At 57.9% G+C, this 18700-nt stretch overlaps 1 protein-coding gene across 5 annotated transcripts in view; it reads left to right on the top strand.

Moving 5' to 3' along the window:
* The window catches only part of CBFA2T3 (CBFA2/RUNX1 partner transcriptional co-repressor 3), a 93197-nt gene extending 76127 nt beyond the window's left edge, over positions 1 to 17070 (top strand). For all 5 annotated transcript variants that reach the window (XM_019654527.1, XM_019654528.1, XM_019654531.1 and 2 more), the window contains 9 exons: positions 1735 to 1976; positions 2126 to 2215; positions 7016 to 7197; positions 7854 to 8077; positions 11887 to 11972; positions 12629 to 12827; positions 13378 to 13446; positions 14971 to 15161; positions 16425 to 17070. In XM_019654527.1, coding sequence (XP_019510072.1) covers positions 1735 to 1976; positions 2126 to 2215; positions 7016 to 7197; positions 7854 to 8077; positions 11887 to 11972; positions 12629 to 12827; positions 13378 to 13446; positions 14971 to 15161; positions 16425 to 16715 — 1574 coding nt within the window. In that variant the 3' untranslated portion in view covers positions 16716 to 17070. The remainder of the gene's footprint in view (positions 1 to 1734; positions 1977 to 2125; positions 2216 to 7015; positions 7198 to 7853; positions 8078 to 11886; positions 11973 to 12628; positions 12828 to 13377; positions 13447 to 14970; positions 15162 to 16424) is intronic.
* The last annotated feature ends 1630 nt before the right edge of the window (positions 17071 to 18700 follow it).

Consider the following 18700-nt stretch of genomic DNA (forward strand, 5'->3'; position numbering starts at 1 on the left):
GGGTCTTCTGGTCTCTATAACGGTCCTCTGGACAATGCTTCAGACAGGGTGAGGGACAAGGCCTCCTCCTGTCCTGTGTCTGGCGTTCCCTCTCCATCCCAGAGTGAGAAGGAAGGCCCAAACGAGGCACACCTCTCTTGTGGGACTATTCCAGAGCTGGTGTGTCACTTCTGCAGCCCAGGAAGCATTTCTAAGATCTTCGAGACCAGGGGGGCAAACGGGTTTCAACTTGCATTGTGCCTCCATCACTGGGGGAGGGAAAGCCATGCTGAGAAGGACTCGGGCCCCAGGAGCAGGGCACTGGGCTCCATTCCTGCGCCTGTCCCTTCTCCGGAGGAAGGCAGCACATCTGTTTTTGTGTCAGCCCTGGCCTTCAATCGATGATCCTCAAACTTCTGCTAAGCGGGGGCCAATTATTGATGAGTGATCACCCACATGTAAAAGCAACCAGGGTCAAGCATTTCGAGCTCCTTCCAGTGGTGGAAGAACAACATGGGTTCCACAAGCCCGGGAAACCTTGAGCAGAGGGGCCAGACATTTGTGGAGTGGAGAAGCCCCACCTCTGGTTTGGGCCAACGGCCATTTTCAATGAAGAAACTGAGGCCAGACCCCGAGTCTCATACACACACAGCCTGTCTGAGCTAGTGTAGGCGGGCGTGGGGCCTCAGGCAGGATGCCTCTTCCAGCGCCCATGCGGGGAGTGCCTACACGTGCAGAATGAGGGAGCAGGCAGGTGAGCATGAAAGGGGCTGAGTGTGAGAACGTGAGCGAGCTACCTGGAGCAGGTACCTGTGCGGTGGCCAAGGATGTGAGATGTGAGTGGCCACCAGGTTTGGCAGTTGAGCCTCAGGCCTCCCAGAGGCATGCTGCCACCACCGCCTGCACCTGGAGCCCCTCCACTGTCACCAAAGGCCCTAGGAACCTGTGACCTCTGACCTCTCTGAAGGCCCTTATGATCACCTGTCAGGTTTCTGAGGCCAGGGGACCAGAAGCAGGTAGCCCGGCATGGAGGGCGCCCCCAGCCTCCAGTGTGAAGGCTCTGTCACCTGAAGCTGGAGGAGGAGCATCTTCTAGCCCTGGGATGCTGCTCCCGGAGCCCCTATGTTGTGTTCATCGCATGTCCCTTAGGTCACTTGCTTGTCCTCCACGCAGCCTGGGGCCCATGCGCACACATATCCGTGTGTGTAGCAGCCACAGACAGCACTCAGCCTAGTGCCCCCCACTCCAGCATCCATCCCCACTTGTCCCAGGGTATCCGGGTCCCCCTGCCCCACCCCAGTCCTGTCGGCCCGGGCATTGGGGCCCTTGTGCAGGCAACGGTGCCCATGAGGGAGTGGGTACCTTTCGGGGCTGTCGTGGTGAAGGTGGGGTCACCAGCCTCTTAGGGTAGAAGAATGACCTCTCCCAACAAGAGGGGACGTGGTTCTGCAGATCCCTAATAGTGGAGAAGTCCGTCTGCCTGATTACAGTGGACACTAAGCAACCTGGCTGGGAGGTGGGCATCTTCCAGATGGTATGAGGGCCCTGGCATCCTTCTAGAGTGTGGAGGGCCTGACCACGAAGCCCCCCACCTGCTGAGACCCTGGGGCAAGGCCACACCTTTCCAGGCCCCAGTTTGCACACCTGCAAAGGGTGTCAGTACCTGTGTGGCATCTCTGTGGCTCTAGCTGGGGGGGAGGGGAGCTGCAGTTCTCCGCTGTGCTCCTCACACCCTCTTTTCCCCCACCCCAACAGTGATGAACGGCAGCAGCCACTCACCAACGGCCATCAACGGCACCCCATCCACACCCAATGGCTTCAGCAATGGCCCGGCCACCTCGTCCACAGCTTCACTGTCCACACAGCACCTGCCCCCGGCCTGCGGGGCTCGGCAGCTCAGCAAACTCAAGCGTTTCCTCACCACCCTGCAGCAGTTCGGCAGCGACATCTCCCCAGAGATTGGGGAGCGCGTGCGCACGCTGGTGCTGGGGCTTGTGGTGAGTCCAGGCAGCACAGCCACGGAGGCCATGTGTCTGCTGAGCGAGGACGCGGTGACCCTGGGCCATGCCTAGCCCTCGGGCCTCCTGCCCTCCCTAGGCTGGATGGACGTGGCTTGGTCTGATGCATGGTGGTTTTCTCTCCTCAGAACTCCACGCTGACCATCGAGGAGTTCCATTCCAAGCTCCAGGAGGCCACCAACTTCCCGCTACGCCCATTTGTCATCCCCTTCCTGAAGGTAACAGCAAAGCCTGCTCCCTCAAACTGGGGCCTCCCCCAGGAGCCCCAAGTCCGTTCCCTGCCAGCTCTGACCAGGCATCATGCTCAGCCCACCCGGGACCCCAGGGGAACAGCTCTGACCAGTATGATCGATTCCTACTAGTTAAGGCTGCAAACTAGTTGCCAGACTGGATTAGTCTGCCACCAAACCCAGTGCTGTAAGACAGAACTCCCCAATCAGTCCTGTTATTATTGGCCAAAGGCATTCGTCCCCTGAACAGCTATTTTTTTGAACACCTACCATGTGGCAGGTACTGTGCGAGGCTTGGGCAAAGCAGGCACAGTGGGAGGCCAATGGCCTGGTGGGAGGGGAGGCAGCTAACCAGAAATGGCTATAAGTTCTGTGATGTGCGCCCAACCACAAGGAGGGGAGGGAGAGAGCCGGGTGGATAGCAGGGCACAAAGCCTTCCTTCCAGGCATGTGCAAAGGCCCTGAGGCAGGGGGTGCCCTCTGTGTTCGAGGGACAGCAAGGGGGTTGTGTGGCTGGAACAGAGTGACGGGGAGAGGGACAGTGGGCAGATGGAGGGACAGATGGGTGGACAGACAGACGGTGCATGGTTGTGTGGGTGAAAACATGGCTAGATGAATGGCTATCAGATGAAAAGAAGGTCGTGCGGCCAAACACGGAAGATAAACAATTCATCAGGGCCTCTCAGTGGGAATAGCTGGTATTGGGTAGCAGCAGCACCAGGGGCTTGTGAGCAATGCAGGTTCCTGGGCTTGGCCCAGATCCACTGAATCAGAACCTGTATTTCCACAAGGACAAGCACAGGTCTAGACCATGTTAGACCAGCATCTTCACTGTGGTGCTTTTCAGGGTCTTCACTCCCCCAAACGAGGGTCACACACATCTCAGAAGGGCCGAGATGAAATGCTTGCCAAGTGTGTTTGACCCCATGACCTTTTGCTGCTGTGTACCTCCCGAGGTCAGTGTCAGGGGTTTCACCCGGGATGTCCACACTGAGTGCCAGTGGCCTCCCCCAGGGGCTCCTGGTTCCTGAGCCTGCGAGATGCTTCTAACATGGGCCTGTTCACTGCATGGCCAGACCCTGGTAGGCCTGCCTTCCAGGAGGTCTCGAGGACAGACCAGACCAGATGTTCCCAGGTTTGAGCCCTGCCCCTGCCACTGAACCCCTGTTGGCCTGGGTCAGGCTGGTTCACCCCTCTGTACTTAAGTTTCTGCAACTGTAAAGCAGGAATCGTTTTTGAGGCTGTTGGGAAAGATGCACATGAAGAATTGGGCACATGCTCAATTCATGATGGTTATCATCATCTGGGGAATTAAAAATGTTCTGCAGACGAGGCATGCTCAGCAAAGCTCTTTTAAAGCTGCCCCTGCTGACCCCCGGCAGCCCTGTCTGTGAGTGGGGCAGCACAGGCACCATTCCCGATTAACAGGCAGGGAAACTGAGGTCTTGAGGTCTCCTTCACTCGTGGCGAGAAGGAGCTGAGGCCGGAACCTGGATTTATCAGCCTCCAGCCACCACCCCGCACCACTGCCCCCCGGCCTTTGCAGGACATGCCACAGACCAGCACCGTGTTCCCTGCAGTCTCTCACCAAGGGGACCCCACGTCGTCGTGCCCCCACATCTGCTCCCTCCCTCCCTCCTTCCTGCCCTCCTGCCCACACCCCACTGTGCTCACACTCCTGAGGTGGCGACAAAGAGGCTGCTGGCATGGAGCAGGGTTTGGGCCCATCTGGCAGTCATTTGCAATTCATTAGGAACCCTTCCCTTCTCTCTCCTCTTTTCAACTTACTGCTGACTCCACCGCTCCTCATCTTTGGGGACACAGTGCGCCTGCTTATTCTGTCGGATCAAATATTTACAGCAGATGTCCCGCCCGCCCGCGTCAGCTGCCCTTGTTTATCCGAGGAGCAGAGGCAGGGCCAACATCTGAGTCCCCTGCTCGCCCCGGCCAGGCCTGCAGCCCCCTGACCGCTACATGTCACACCCCAGCATCCTCCCAGACACGCCCCAATGAGGCACCAGACAGGACATGCCCAGCCTAGCACTGCCTGCCCAGGTACCTCTCTGCCTCTGTCTCCCCTCTGCCCATAGTGGCTGTCACATGCTATTTGGGCTTTCATGCCTAAATTGTTCTCCCAATAGGGCAAAGGGAAGAGGGTGAGGGGCCTGCCCGCCATGCCTGGAACCTGGGATCCCACCCAGGGCCCCGGGCTGATGGGACTGTCAAGGTCACAGAATCTATTCCTCTCAGTGACGTGGAGCTCCTGGGGTGCAGCCAGTTCTGTTTCCAGGGCTTGTTGACAAGGCTCAGGCCTGGCCCCATGGTCCTGCCTGGGGAACGGCCCCACCACCTCCTTGCAGAAGCCCTGGCTGCTTTAAAATGCAGAGCACTGTGGGGGAACCCAGCAGAAGTGCCCCTTGCTCAACCCATTGGGCCACCTCAGTTCCTCCTCTGTGACCTTTGCTAGCGCAGTGCTGGCGCCTCCCTAAGGACTCCCAGTGCACCAGGCCCACTGTGTGGGCAGCAGCAATGCACTTGCACGGCAGCGCTTGGAGCTGTCTTACTGCAGAGAGGCAGGAACTTTGGCTGAGAGGGCGTTTGGGCTCACCGTCTGGCTCAAACCTCAGCTCCAACTGTGGGTTTCTGCAAAACTCCATCCTCAGTCCTCTGCCTGATCACTGGGGGTGTGACAACCCACCTCACGGGGGTGGGAACGGATGAGTTAATTCCCACAAAGCTCACAGGAGCCCATTATACCCAGGACGGGAGGAGTGGGTGCTTTCCACAGTCCAAGTAGCAGATGAGGCAGAAGTCAGAGGAGTTAAAGTGACTTGTCCAAGATCACACAGCAGACTAGAGTGGGCTGGCCACAGGGCCCACAGTCACGCAGGCTGTGTGAGCATTAGATGAAGTGCTTGACGAAGCAGCAGAAACATTATAAATCCTTGTTACATGGGAGTCGTCAGCTCAACTAACACGGTGGTTGTTGCAAACACCAATTTCCCTCTGTCCAGAGTTCCCACCTGTGAAGAGGGTAGTTCCGGTCTTTTCTGCATCATCAGAACCTTCATTCAGATGGCAGAATTGGGATCCAGAGAGCTTTTGAGACCAGTTTAGTCTGTTCAGCACTGAAGTGGTGAGGTCTCCCTGGCACCCTGAGCCTTTGGGGACACAGTGGAGACTGCTGCCCCAGGGGAATTTGTGAGACATGGCTTTCCGCAGCCTCCACCCATTTCTTCTGGGCTGGGGTCCCTGTTCCCCCCAGCCAAGGACCCTGGGTCCCCTGCACCCTCTTCTGAGCCCAACGTTGTGCATAGCTGAGTAGTGGGGCTTTCCAGAAGCTGGGAGAGGCTGCCCCACCCGGCCAGCCTCCACCCGTGGTCCCGGCTCCCAGCTGGCTCCAGCCGGCCAGGAATCCAGATGTTTCTACCGCCCTAACAGCGACCAGCCGGTGCCTGTGCTGTCCCCGCCCTGCTGGGCCAGCCAAGGGGAGACAGCACAGGAGAGGAGGGGCCAGCGAAGGAGAGGAGGATGTTTGGCGTCTTCAGACCTCCTGGGACCTCCTTTCCCAGCTCATGCTCCTAACGTGTTCGACAGATGGCGGGCTGGCCCCCATTCAGCTATCCAAATAGAAAAACAGGCCTGGCAGCCGGCGCTGCTGCACAAAACTGCATCGGCTGCTTGATCGGGCCCGGGTGGATGCGCTAATGAGTTCTGGGGAGGCAGAGGCGGGAGAGGGCTGTGTGGCAGCTTTGAAAACGCCATGAGAAAGTTGGGGAATTGTATTTATTTACAAATACTTAGAACTCTGGCTCTCCCAGGCGGCCTGCCGCTGGGCCCCCATCCAACCTGCCCTTTTTGCCCCCCAAACACCCCACCCCCCCGCAGCGGCTCTGGGAAGACTCTCCGGAAGGCGCGTGAGGAGCCCACTTGCCACCCAGCAGTGCCTTCTGGGAGGCCCTGGAACCAGGACAAGGGCACAGGCAGGAGGGCATAGCTGCTACGCAGGGTAGTTACAGGCAGGGTCTGCATTGGAATCCTGTGCCCCACACCCCCCATTGCGCTTCACCCCCTGCGCCCTAGTGTCCTTACCTATACCCGTGGAACCAAGCTGCAGTGTCCATCCCCGATGGCTACAAGGACCACGGGTGGTGGTACAGCCACAGGCGGTGACACGTGCGACTGCTCGGAGCGGTGCGGGCATGCTAATGTGCGTAGTCCAAACTCTCCGCTTCATTCGAGGCCAGGCTGGGAACTCCCAGGGAGTGGGAGAGCAGGGGCTTCCCACCAGCGCACATGGGGGTCTGGTGCAGACACGCTGGCATCCTGCTTCCTGCTCCCCCATCTACAGCTAGCTGTGTGCGGGGCTGCCCACTTCGTCTCTCGGAGCCTCGGTTTCCTCCTCCACACAGTTTCCATGGGGGCACAGGCAAGGGAGCCTCACCGTGATCCCCTCGCTTTCCCCAGATGCCACCATGGGAGGGAGCTTGATGAAGGTGGAAGAACCCCAGGCTGGGAGACCGGGATCTGAACTCGAGTCCCAGTGCACCCCCAAATCGCTGTGTGCCCTAGGGGGGCGCCGTCCTGCCTAGACTGCCTTCTTGCCCTCATTCCCAGGTTGTAGTGGAGGAACTCGAGGTCCAGAGAGGTCAAGCGGCTTGCCCAACGTCACACAGCAAGGCTGGCCGTCGGCCTCTCTGCCTGGCATCAGAGCGAGGCTGTCCACCCTCGCTCGTGCTCTGACCGCCGTCAGCAGCGAGTAGAAGCCCCGCTCTCTCTCCTCCACAGGCAAACCTGCCCTTGCTGCAGCGGGAACTCCTGCACTGCGCCCGCCTGGCCAAGCAGACCCCTGCCCAGTACCTGGCCCAGCACGAGCAGCTCCTGCTGGATGCCAGTGCCTCTTCCCCCATTGACTCCTCGGAGCTCCTGCTGGAAGTCAATGAGAACGGCAAGAGGAGGACACCTGACAGGTACCTCAGGGGCTTTCTATGGCTGGGGAGGGAGACAGTGGAGGGACCGGGTCCAGAGCTGCGGCTGGTCCCGCAGCTCAGCTGGCACCCTGGTTTTAGGGCTGAGAGAATTCAGGTCAATACTATCGCCTGCAGCTCGTGAGCAGGCTGGTAGAGCTCAGCCTTACCTGCAAGGCCATTGCACAGGCTGACTCTCCAAGAGGCTGCCCTGTTGGGCTGTGGTGAGGCCTCCTGAGGGAGGACAAGGGAAGCAGCAGGAAGGGGTCTGTCTGGAGGAAATTCTGTGGCTATTCCCTTTGTGCTAGATGTGGACTCTCTGAGTGTCCAGGAGCCTGAGGTCCCCAGGTTCCTTGGCTGGCCCTCACTGCTGGGTCACAAAAATGTGTGTTTGTCCTGCTGCTAGGAGAGGGTGTTTCCCTCTCCCTATTTTCTTGACAGAAGCTCAGGCTTCTTGACCGCTGGACCCCGGAGCCTCCACATCAGGGTGGGTGTCATGGCTGGGCCCCCAGCAGACTGGTCTAATCTCTCTCTGTCTCTGTCTCTCCCTCTCTCTCTGCCCACCACCTCTGTCTCCCTCTCACCCCTCCTGCTTGGACCTCTGTCCATGGCTCCTGGTCCCATGACCACTGCCCCCCCGCACCTGCTCTCTGGGCCAGGACCAAAGAGAATGGGTCAGACCGCGACCCGATGCACCCTGACCCCCTCAGCAAACGACCATGCACCCTGAGCCCCGCCCAACGCTACAGCCCCAGCAATGGGTTGCCCCACCCCACACCACCTCCGCACTACCGCCTCGAGGACATGGCCTTGGCCCACCATTCCCGCGACTCCTACCGCCACCCTGACCCCCGGGAGCTGCGGGAGCGCCACCGACAACTCAGTGAGCAGTGTGTGGGGGGGCAGGGGCGTGGCGGGTGGCACGTGCATGCATGCTAGCAGGGGCACTAGCGTGCCTGGTGGGGGGTGGGGTGACATCCGAGAGCTGCTGTGTACGCGTGTCTGTCCAGGAAGGACACAGAGGAAACGGGTGTAGAGAAAGGATTTTGAGTGGGGAGCTGGCCCCAGGGCCCAGAGGGGAGCCCCACCCTGGCTGGGCTGCTCTGGGAAGCAGTTAAGGAAGAGCCATCTTTCCTGGACATCCATCTAGCGGGGCAGGCAGCTTGACATGCCTACCCTGAGAGCCCAGGAGGGCCCCTCCTTCCCCAGGGGTAGGGTTGTGGATGTGCCTGTCCTGGGACCCCCAGCTGGACAGAGGCAGGTATGGGCAGGTATGGGGTGTGGGGGACCGGGAACCACACCCGTCAGTTGCCCACAGCTCCTGCACAAGTGTGTTCATCTCCTTATAGAGACAAGAACAGGGAGGCCGCCGAGCTCTGTGGCTGGGGCAGGGGAAGGCCAGTAAATTACGCCCTGGGCCCAGTGTCCACATGGTGAGGTGCTTGCCGCAAACCACCAAGCAATTCTTGGACACCAGCATAGTGTCCTACAATTGAATTCAATTCTGACACTCTCTACCTGAAGACAGCATCAGGTCCTACGGGTTAAGGGCCCAGTCCCACAGGACTGCCCACCCTCCTTCAGATGCCAGTCGCACATCCAGGTTGTCCCCTGTGCCTCTGACTGACCAACTCTGAATCAGAGATCCCCACAACCCCACCTGGGGTCCAATTCACTTGCTAGAATGGCTCCCAGAACTCAGAGAAACATTTACTTACTAGGTTACCTGTTTATTAGAAAAGGTTATAACCCAGGAACAACAGCCAGATGGAAGAGATGCGTAGGGCCAGATATGGGGAAAGGGTGTGAAGTTTCCATGCCCTCTCTGACTGCATCTCTCTCTCTGAATCTCCACGTTCAACAACCCAGAAGCTCTCCAAGCCCCATACTTTTGCAATTTTATGAAGGCTTCATTACCTAGGCGTGGTTGATTAAATCATTATCATTGGTAATTGAGTGAACCTCCAGCCCCTCTCCCCACCCTGGAGATCAGGGGTGAGACTGAAAGTTCCAACCCTCAACCCACATGGTTGGTTCTCTGGGCAACTAGCCTCCATCCTGTTCCAAAGTCACCTCATGAACATTAACAAAAGACACCTTTATCACTCTCTTCGCTGAGGAAATTCCAAGGGTTTGGGGAGCTATGAGCCAGGAAACCCTGGATGAAGACCATCTATGGGAAATATATGTTGGTCATCTGAATGACCAAGTGTTTATTTCCCATAAGTCACAAAAATCGTGCACAGGCCAGCCAGGAAGAGCCCAATTATGGGCAGGGTGGGTGGGTGAGTTCTGGCATGTGGGGTACCCAGGTCACAGGAGCTGCAGACCCTGCTGCCTCCAAGGGACTCCGGCAGGTGTGGCTGGGCACCCTGAGGGAAAGTGGACACCCTGTAGGACTTGTGAGCTCTCACTGAGCCCCGCTGACCACACATGCCCATCCTGCTCCCAGAGCAGTACAAAAATGAACACCAAAACACCAAATCCGTAAGAGCATGGTCACTGGGTGAGCCCTGCAGTGAAAGGAGATGAGGGAGGCCCTGGGCACGCTGGGCATCGCGCCTCCCAGCCACTGAAGGGAGGAGTGGAGGTCTCATGAGGCAAGCGAGGGCTTGGGACTGCCTGGTCCTTTTAGCTTCTACCATTCCCCACAGTACACCCTTGGGCAGATCACGTGACCTCCATTCCTCAGTTTTCTCCCCTGTCGGCTGGGTCTAACAGGAGTCTCAACCCTCAGGGTCATGTGAGGACTGAGGGAGCTAACCCAGTACACAGTGGGTGCTGTGAGACCTGGCTGTTATTAATAATAGTGGCAACAAGTCTAGTCTAGGATGCAGCACATGCCTCTTGCTTGCATTGTATCGTTTAATGAAGGTAGCGGGCCCTGATATGTTCTGATATATGTGTGATATGTTAGCACGCTCATATCACTGACGAGGAGACTGAGGCCCAGAGAGCATAGTTGGCATGCCCAAAGTCTTCTAGCCACATCTGCCTGACCGCAAAGAAATGAACAGGATCAGCCCCTGCCCCGGGGACCCCCTCCTACAGTGTACCTAGAAGCAGCTGCCCCTGAGACAGAGGCCCAGAGCACCAATGGGGGGCCGAGAGGCAGGGTCAGCAGAGGCCTCGCTCCGTACAAGGAGGCCTCCTCGCCCCCACCCTGCAGAAGCTTCCAGGGCCCGGGCCCAGGCAGCAGGTGACAACGTCTGGCTCCCTGTGGCCGAGTCAGGCAGGTGCTATTCCCACCCGCTTCTGCTAATGCAAAAATAGACACCAGCTGTTGGGCAGATCTCAGCCACTATTTTAGTTGGGGCGTTGGCGCAGGCCTTGGCGCTGCAGGCAGCAGGGCAGGATTGTGGATAGTGGACTGTGGCCACCACCTCCCACCCCTTCTGCAATTTGGGGAGGCATTTTGGGTTTCAGGGGCTGAAAAAGGCCTACATAGAGAGGCTGCAACCCAAAAGCATCGATGGGCACCGGGTCACCCAGCACAGGCAGGGGCACCCAAAACAGTTACGGGTAAGAGCATTCCATGGGTCAAAACTCACAGGAGGAGCCATGGTGGGGATAGACGCTGCTGCACGTGTGCTTATTTTGCAGCTCACTGTGGTTTTGTTTCTGATTGGGTGGAGGACACCCCCATGTACCAGCTGGTAGTGGAGGGCACAGCTCTGCTCAGGCTGACCTTGGGCAAACATTTCCCTTTAAGCAGCCTCAGTTCCCTCATCTATAAAATGGGAATGATGGCAGAGCCTCCCTTGTAGATCAACGCAGGGATGAAAGGGGTAAAGCACTTGGCACAGAGCCTGTTTATACTCGGGCTCTCCCCACCAACATGCCTTCTTGAAAGTCCTCTCACACCCCCAGAGGTAGGCAGGGTAGGGAAACTGAGGCCTGGAGCGGTGAGATGGGGGTCCTAGGTCCTCTGGGGGGTAGTGTCAGGACTGCTGGTTTCCCCGGCCCCCAGCTCCCAGGAGACCACCCTTGAACCGGCTCACTTGAGACCCGGCAGATAAGCTGGAGCACTTGGCGGGCTAGAGCTTAGTCCATCGGACACTGAGGAGAATGGGACACGCCAGCCCTGCCTGTGTACTGACACAGCCTGTTGGAGGATGGGGACCAAGAGTAAACAAGGAAGCACCTACCATTACTAAACAACTAGAGATACACAGGGTTCAAGAAATTCTGAGGGCCCAGTTCTGATGAGCAGGAGGGGGCCTGTGACCCGGGCTTCGACAAATACACAGGAGTCCAGCTGGCTGAGAGGAAGTGGGAACGTTTGGGCTGGAGCTAGGCAGTCGCACGGAGGCCCTGAGGGCTTCTGAGCAGTGGTGAGGCCCCAGAGGTGAGGTCTGAGACAGCCTTGGTTGGCAGCAGGGGCCAGAAGGAGCAAGAGAAACAGGATTTGGAGGCAAGGAGGTGGGGGAAGGATGGCCAAAGCCAGAACGAAGGATGGGAATGAGGACCTCTTCCTCCCAAGCCTCGAGCAGAGGCCAGGCCTGTGCCTGACACTCTTAGGGCAGTGGGCAGAAGGTCAGTGCCCAGGGTCCCCTTCTTCACCCTCACCGTCTTACCCAGGTAGGCACAGCCTATGGAGGGGCCTAGAGAACGCGGGCCAGGGTTTGGAGGAGTGTGGGGTGGGGCCTGGGAGCGTGGGGTGGGCCATGAGCATCCGCTCCCTTCCTGCAGCGGTCCACGGGTCTCGGCCGGAGGAAGTGATCGACCACAGGCTGACAGAGCGAGAATGGGCTGAGGAGTGGAAGCACCTGAACAACGTGAGTGTCCAGGCCAGGGTCACGGGCCCCACAGCGACTCCAGGGGCTCTGCACAACCTGTGGGGCCGCAGGGGCAGGGCTCAAGTGGGCTTGCCTTTGCTCTGCGCTCACCCTGAGGGGCCTGGGGGCAGGGCCTGGGGGAGGCACCATCTCAGCCCGCCCTCCGCTTCTGGTCAGTCCCTTAGAGCCTTCCCTTCTCTGCCCCTGCAGAGAGTCTCCCAGGAAGGTCGCTGGGCATGGGGGTGGGGGGACCCCTTCAACACCATTTCTAGGATCACCCTCTCCCTTGCTTCCTTTTTGGGAGGAAGCCCAGGCAGAAGGTGTGGTCTTCAGGGTGGTGATGGCCGCGTCTGCTCTGTGGGGCAGACCGTACCTCAAGGTTTGAAAGGAAGGCCCTAAGCCCCCTGCATTCAAACAAGCGTTCCCTGAGCCTGGTGCCCTCAATGCTGGGGATTCCGGAGAGAGACCAGTGGGCCATCTCCAGCCCCACCCCAGCTGTTCAGGGGTCTTTCCAGGCAGTGGAGCTGGGTTTTCATACCCCTGCCTTGAGTCCTCCAGGGCCGGCCCTCTTGGACAGCAGGCTGGCCAAGGCCCAGAAGTGTGGGACAAGGGCCTCCCCAGCCCCATACTCAGGCTACCCGACCACTCACCGGCAGCTCCTGAACTGTATCATGGACATGGCTGAGAAGACACGGCGGTCACTCACCGTGCTGCGCCGGTGCCAGGAGGCTGACCGGGAGGAACTCAACCACTGGGTCCGGCGCTACAGCGACGCTGAGGACACCAAGAAGGGCCCCGCGCCCACCCCCACCCGGCCTCTCAGCAGCTCCGCGGGTGCAGAGGGGTCTCAACTAGGTGCGTGCTGGCTGGGGAGGGGGCCGTAGGAGTAACGGAGACAGCAGCACAGGGTTGGTTGGTGCAGGGAGCCCTGTGGGGCACATGAAGCCAGAGTACAGGACTGAGCCAGTACCCGTGCGAGCAGGCCCCTTACAGAGGCGCTGCAATAAAACACCACCCAAAACAGTTTCACCTGCAAAAGAGGTGCCTTTTTTGCTCTGCCCAAAGACACCACCTGACCCACCAGGAAGCCCAGACTCACAGTTGTGGTTGGCGGGCCAGGGGCTCAGAGCTGGGAGGCCCTCGTCGTATCCACTCATCCCCTGGATGATGACCATGGAAACCGAAAGAGGCTCCGCCTGGGCCCAGCCCCCAGCTGAGTGGACGGTCCCTCAGCTCCTGAGCCTCCCTCTTCCTGATGCTGCCCTGCCCCCATCCCAGAAACCGATGCAGGGCTCCCACCCATGGTTTCCTTGGGACCCCCACCGAGAACACTGTCACACCATGGTCGAGTGGCCCAGCGGGATGTGACCCCATCCTGTGTGTGACACTGGCCCCTGTATTCCAGACGTGCACCGAGAGTTCATGCCTAGGACCCTCTCCAGCTATATGCCCGAGGAGATCTGGAGGAAGGCTGGTGAGTGGGGGTGGAGGAGAGGGAGCTGGGGGACTGGGACCCAGGCCCTCTCGCCTTCTCTGCAAGGAACTTCTGTCTGCTGGGGTGCTCAGCTGGGCCCCCGGCTCAGGGCAGAGCTCACAGGGCTTCACAGATGGGGCTCCCAGAGGCGTTACAGTGCACGTAGTATCCAGGGTAGGACGACTGCCACCCAACACCTGCTGGGGAATAGCACCATGCTCACCAGAACAAGCAGGGTCTCTCGGGCCCAGCAGGCACATGCATGTGCACAGACACGCACACACAGGAGGGAGGCACTTGGAGCTGGAGTTTGTGTGGCCTTCTGGACATAGTGCTGAGCATGGCAACAGGGGAGTGCTGTGGGAGACATTCAGTGCATCGTGGGAACAGACTTTGGGGATGGGCTGGGCAGAAGCCAGAGCCAGTGGGCAGTGAGAGAGACAGGCAGGAGCTCAAAAGGGGTGATGGCGGTGCAGAAAAGAGGTGGGACCCCTGATGGGTTTGAATTTGCGGATGGATTCCGTGTGAAGGGTGAGTTAGAGAGCGGCAATCTCAGGAACTTGAAAGCAGAGAGAATGGAGGGTCCCAGCCCATAGATGGAGGCAGAGGGGCCACAGATTCAGCAGCTGCTTAGAACGAAGCAGGGGACAGGCCTAGACAGGACGGGGATCCTTATTTCCCTTGGCCTGTCCCCTTTGCCTCCGTCTGGCCTGTAGCAGGGCCTTATGGGATTTTTGGTGACAACCGTGTGGAGCTCAGGCAGTTGACATGGGGACAGGCGTCTGCAGCTGGCACTGCCAGCACACAGTGTGCAAACACTCGGATGGGAGGCTTGAGTTCCGTCTCGGCCTCGGAAATGGGAGCCCTGTTTAAGCCCACCCAGCCTCCCTCACACAATGCTGCAAGAACGGCACTGCCAGGTAAACTGAGGCAGGTCTGAAAGGCCATTGGGGGGTGGTTTAGTGGAGGCTAGGGGCCGTGTTATTTCTAGTGTCGAAGGGCACGGTGTAATCTGAGCAGATGCTCTGGCCACAGCAAGAATGGTGCTTTGAATCCTCAGACGTGAGCGGGCTGAGGTGGTGAGTGTGGGGGAGATAACAGAGGGATTTGGGGGGAAATAACAATGCAGAGCCCTGAACCAGGCATTCTGGACTGATTCTGGATGGGTCGCAGGGCAAGACAGACTGTCCTTGGGGCATAGCAGTACAGCTGTGGTCCTCAAAGTGGGTGCCAAGACCAGCAGCATCACTTGGAACTTGTTAGGAATGCAGATTCTCAGGCCCTCTCCAGGCCTCCTGAATGAGAATCTGGAGGTGGACCCGGCCCCTACCCTCTCAGGGTCCCACAGCATGTCAGAGTTTGAGAACACTGCAGGAGAGGGTACGTTTGGAGATCTTCCCCATGACGGTGTTTGCACACGAGTGCGGGGATGCACATGGTGTTTTGTGCACAAGCCCTGAACAGGGAGGCCCGGGAGACCCATCTAGGCTGGCCCATGTGACCACAGCCGAGTGTCCTTTCCAGAGGAGGCGGTGAATGAGGTGAAGCGGCAGGCGATGTCTGAGCTGCAGAAAGCCGTGTCGGACGCCGAGCGGAAGGCCCACGAGCTCATCAGCACGGAGCGCGCCAAGATGGAGCGGGCCCTGGCTGAGGCCAGACGGCAGGCCTCAGAGGATGCCCTCACCGTCATCAACCAGCAGGAGGACTCCAGTGAGGTAGGCACCCCACCCCCACCCCCGCCGAGCCCACCTCCAGGTCCTGAGCCACTCTGCCTCCTCCCAGCTCTGCGACCTTGGCAGCCTTGTGAACTCTCTTGACCCCACACAGACTGGTGAGGCAGGTCCTGAGGTTGTCCCCATTGTACAGATGTGGAAACTGAGGTCTCCAAAGGGAAGGTGGCTTGCCCCAGTCACTCCCTAGGAGGTGGTGGGGCCATTATTCACACCCAGTCTGGCAGACACCAAAGCTCATGCTGTCTCTAACCTGTGATAGCAAGAGACAGGAGGAGGATGTGCAGACCTCAGGTGACATTTAAAGCGCCTCCTCAGCTCCTGGTACATGTACACAAGCGGGAAGAATGTGAGATGATTTTCATGCTGGTGCTTGGAGATGAAGCCTGGGGCATTTCAGGCTGTGGACGTGGGTAGGAAGGAGGGTGGGGGTGTTAGGCAGGACGTGCTAGCAGTGATGTCTGAGCAGTTCTGGAGGAAGTGAGCCAGCATGCAGGAATCAGGGGAGCAGTGCCATCCCAGGAGGGACAGCAGGGACAAAGGCTGGGCGGGGGCAGGGCACGCCTGGCAGAGTGAGGACTGAGCAGGCTAGTGTGGCCCAGCCGAGTGAGCTGGGGACAGCAGGAATGTTGGGGTCTTAGAGGCCTTGGACGCTAAATGGGTACCTGGGCCCTTCTCCGGGGCAGGTTTGGGCTTCCCTGTCCCACAGCCTGGGACCTTTACCAGTGTCCCTGCCAAATTTCTGCTCACATGGCCAGCTGGGTTAGGCTTGTTCCATGGAAAGAGAGCAGATGCCCACGGTAGGGGAAGGCCTGCCATGCACCCCATGTCAGAGCGTGGCAGTCTTTATTCTGTTGGGGGCCCCCGCATTCTGTATTGTAGCCCTGGTGAGGCAGGAGGGCTTCCTGGCAGAGAGGGAAGGGGCTGTGGCTCCTTGCCCTCCCGAGGACCCCGTGGTCCTGTAAGCCCAGCATGAACCTATCTGGGGTGGGCTAGAGTTGTGCAATGCAGTAGTGGGAGCCCATCGTCCCAAAATAGCCCAGCCAACGGGCTGTGTCCACTGAGGGTCCCCAACAGGCTGTAACACTTTGGGGTCTTTTTTCCTTACTTGACGCCCTGGCTGGGTCTGAGCCAGTTTATTTAGAGTATACTCTTCCCATTCTACAGATGGGCTGAGTACTTTGGGGATTTGGGGTGGCCCAGCCCTGAACCACCCCGACCATCTCCTCCCCCCTCCCCCCAATCCAGAGCTGCTGGAACTGTGGGCGCAAGGCCAGCGAGACATGCAGCGGCTGCAATGCAGCACGCTACTGCGGCTCCTTCTGCCAGCACAAGGACTGGGAGAAGCACCACCACGTGTGCGGCCAGAGTCTGCAGGGCCCCACGGCTGTGGTGGCTGACCCGGTGCCTGGACAGCCCGATGCCACTGCCAGCCTGGGCCCCTGCCTGCCCACGGGCGCTGCCAGCCCCAGTGAAGCTGGCTCCACAGGGCCTTCTCGCCCCGGCTCTCCTGGCCCACTGGATGCCGCACCCCGCTGACCCCTCCCAGACCCGCTGCTCAGCCCACGGACACGCACCCACCGACCCCGCTCGGCCCCAGCCACCGGACACTGCGCCCGGCCCTGGGAGCCCAACCATTGGAGTCACTGCTGCTACTGCTTCTCTCCAAAAGAAAACACAAAACCAACAAAAACTGCATTCAACGCAACTTCCTCAGCTACCTGAAGATCTCACGCAACAACCTCTTCAAGCATCCTCAGAACCTCCCACCGAGCTTTAGACAACGGAGAGGACGCTGGCCGCTGGCCTGAGCACCACCGGCTCGTCCACTGCCCTTTCTCTCTCTCTCTCTCTCTCTCTCTCTCTCTCTCTCTCTCTNTCTCTCTCTCTCTCTCTCTCTCTCTCTCTCTCTCTCTCTCTATTTCTTGCTCTCTCGCTCTCTCTGTCCCTCTTTCTCTCTCTCTCCCCCTCCCTCTTCCTTTCCCTCTTTCTTCTGTCTTTATGACTTTTACACACTTTCTCTTTAATGGAAAAAACTAATTGTTTGGTGGCTTATATTTTCAGTGAAGAATTTTGGGGGGTTTTATGGCAAAAAGAGCTACTCAGAAATGGACAAAGAAAACTATGGGGTTTTTTTTCCCCTTCCTCATTAAAAAGGGAAAAGGAAAACTGTTATTTTATAACCGGAGATCTGAGCTGCTGTGTCACAGAAACCACCCCAAGGGTATGTGGCCAATTGGGTAAAGACGGTAAGAAAGACTCCAGTTTCTGACCCAAGAAGCATTTTTTGGTTTCAGATTTTTTTTTTCCTTTTATGTCAAACTCTTTGGCTTTAAGTAGAAATCCAAAAAGTTTTTTAAAAAAAGTAAAGGAAACATACCTGTAAACTACCTTGCCAGCTAGCCAGCCAAGGACGCCGCACACACCTCTGTTCCAAAGGAAACCCAAAAAGCAAACACGAAAAGTCAAAATCCAAAATTTGTTTGTCACTGCCAAAGTATTTTTTTCACTGTTTTACTTCACTCTTGGGTTTGTTCAGATGTCGGTCTTTCCTTTAGAATCTGTTTTTGGAGTTTGGGATATTGGGGTTTGAAGGGTTTTGCCCAACAAAAAGCGACATTTTGTTTCTTTTCGACGAGATGGCAGCGCCCTCACTGGGCACAAAGCGGTGGGCCCTGCAGCCCTCAGCACCCCGCCTGCCGTGTGCGTGAGAGTGTCTGCGTGTGCGCACGGGGCATGCCCAGCCGTGTGTGAAGCGTGTGCAGAAGATAACTCCGTCTGTCCTCACGCCCTCTGTGAATTTTCATCACATTTCATTTCTTCCACTTGTGAAAAAAAGTGCTAACGTGTCCTTCCCAGAGAGAGCATAATTCCGAAACAAAACTGTGACAATCTTTCGGGTTGATTCTTGAGTGCTTTTCAAAGCACAAGGAGACAGCAACTGCGCCTTTAACGACTGCTTCTCCGATTTTCCTCCTCTACCTCTTCTCCTCCTCCTCAATGCCCCCCTACCCAACTCGTCTTTGCCCCATCACCACCCACCCCCAGTGTCCTCTGCACCTACTCTCCTTTCTTCACACTTTTGCAGAAAAAGAAGAAAAAAAAAACTACAAACAGGAACAGTCCGCCCTCTCCACACCTTTTGGAGACTTGGTCAGCTGTGTATAACCCTGCGTTTCTGTCTAGCTGATCCTCAGGGGGTTGTCCCCCCATTCTTGCTCTATTTCCCCCTTCCCCCTGACCCCACTCAACTCCCCCCAGCGATCTCAAGGAGGAAAAAAAGGAGTAAGGAAATTCTCACCTGTACTCAACGGAAGAACAAACAGCAGACATGGTCCATGATCTGGCATTTTCTTGCATCGCTGTAAGAAGTTCCCAGGACTGGAGTGCAATATGGGGAGTGACCAGCTACTGAAACCGGGGTTCCCGGGGCACCCCGCCGAGAGGCAAGAAGTCAATAGTGTACGTTAATGTGAATGTATATAGTCCTTGCAGAGGTCCAAATAATGATATTCATGATGATA

Source organism: Hipposideros armiger, unplaced genomic scaffold (assembly GCF_001890085.2).
Source record: "Hipposideros armiger isolate ML-2016 unplaced genomic scaffold, ASM189008v1 scaffold_224, whole genome shotgun sequence".
NCBI classification, from domain to species: domain Eukaryota; kingdom Metazoa; phylum Chordata; class Mammalia; order Chiroptera; family Hipposideridae; genus Hipposideros; species Hipposideros armiger.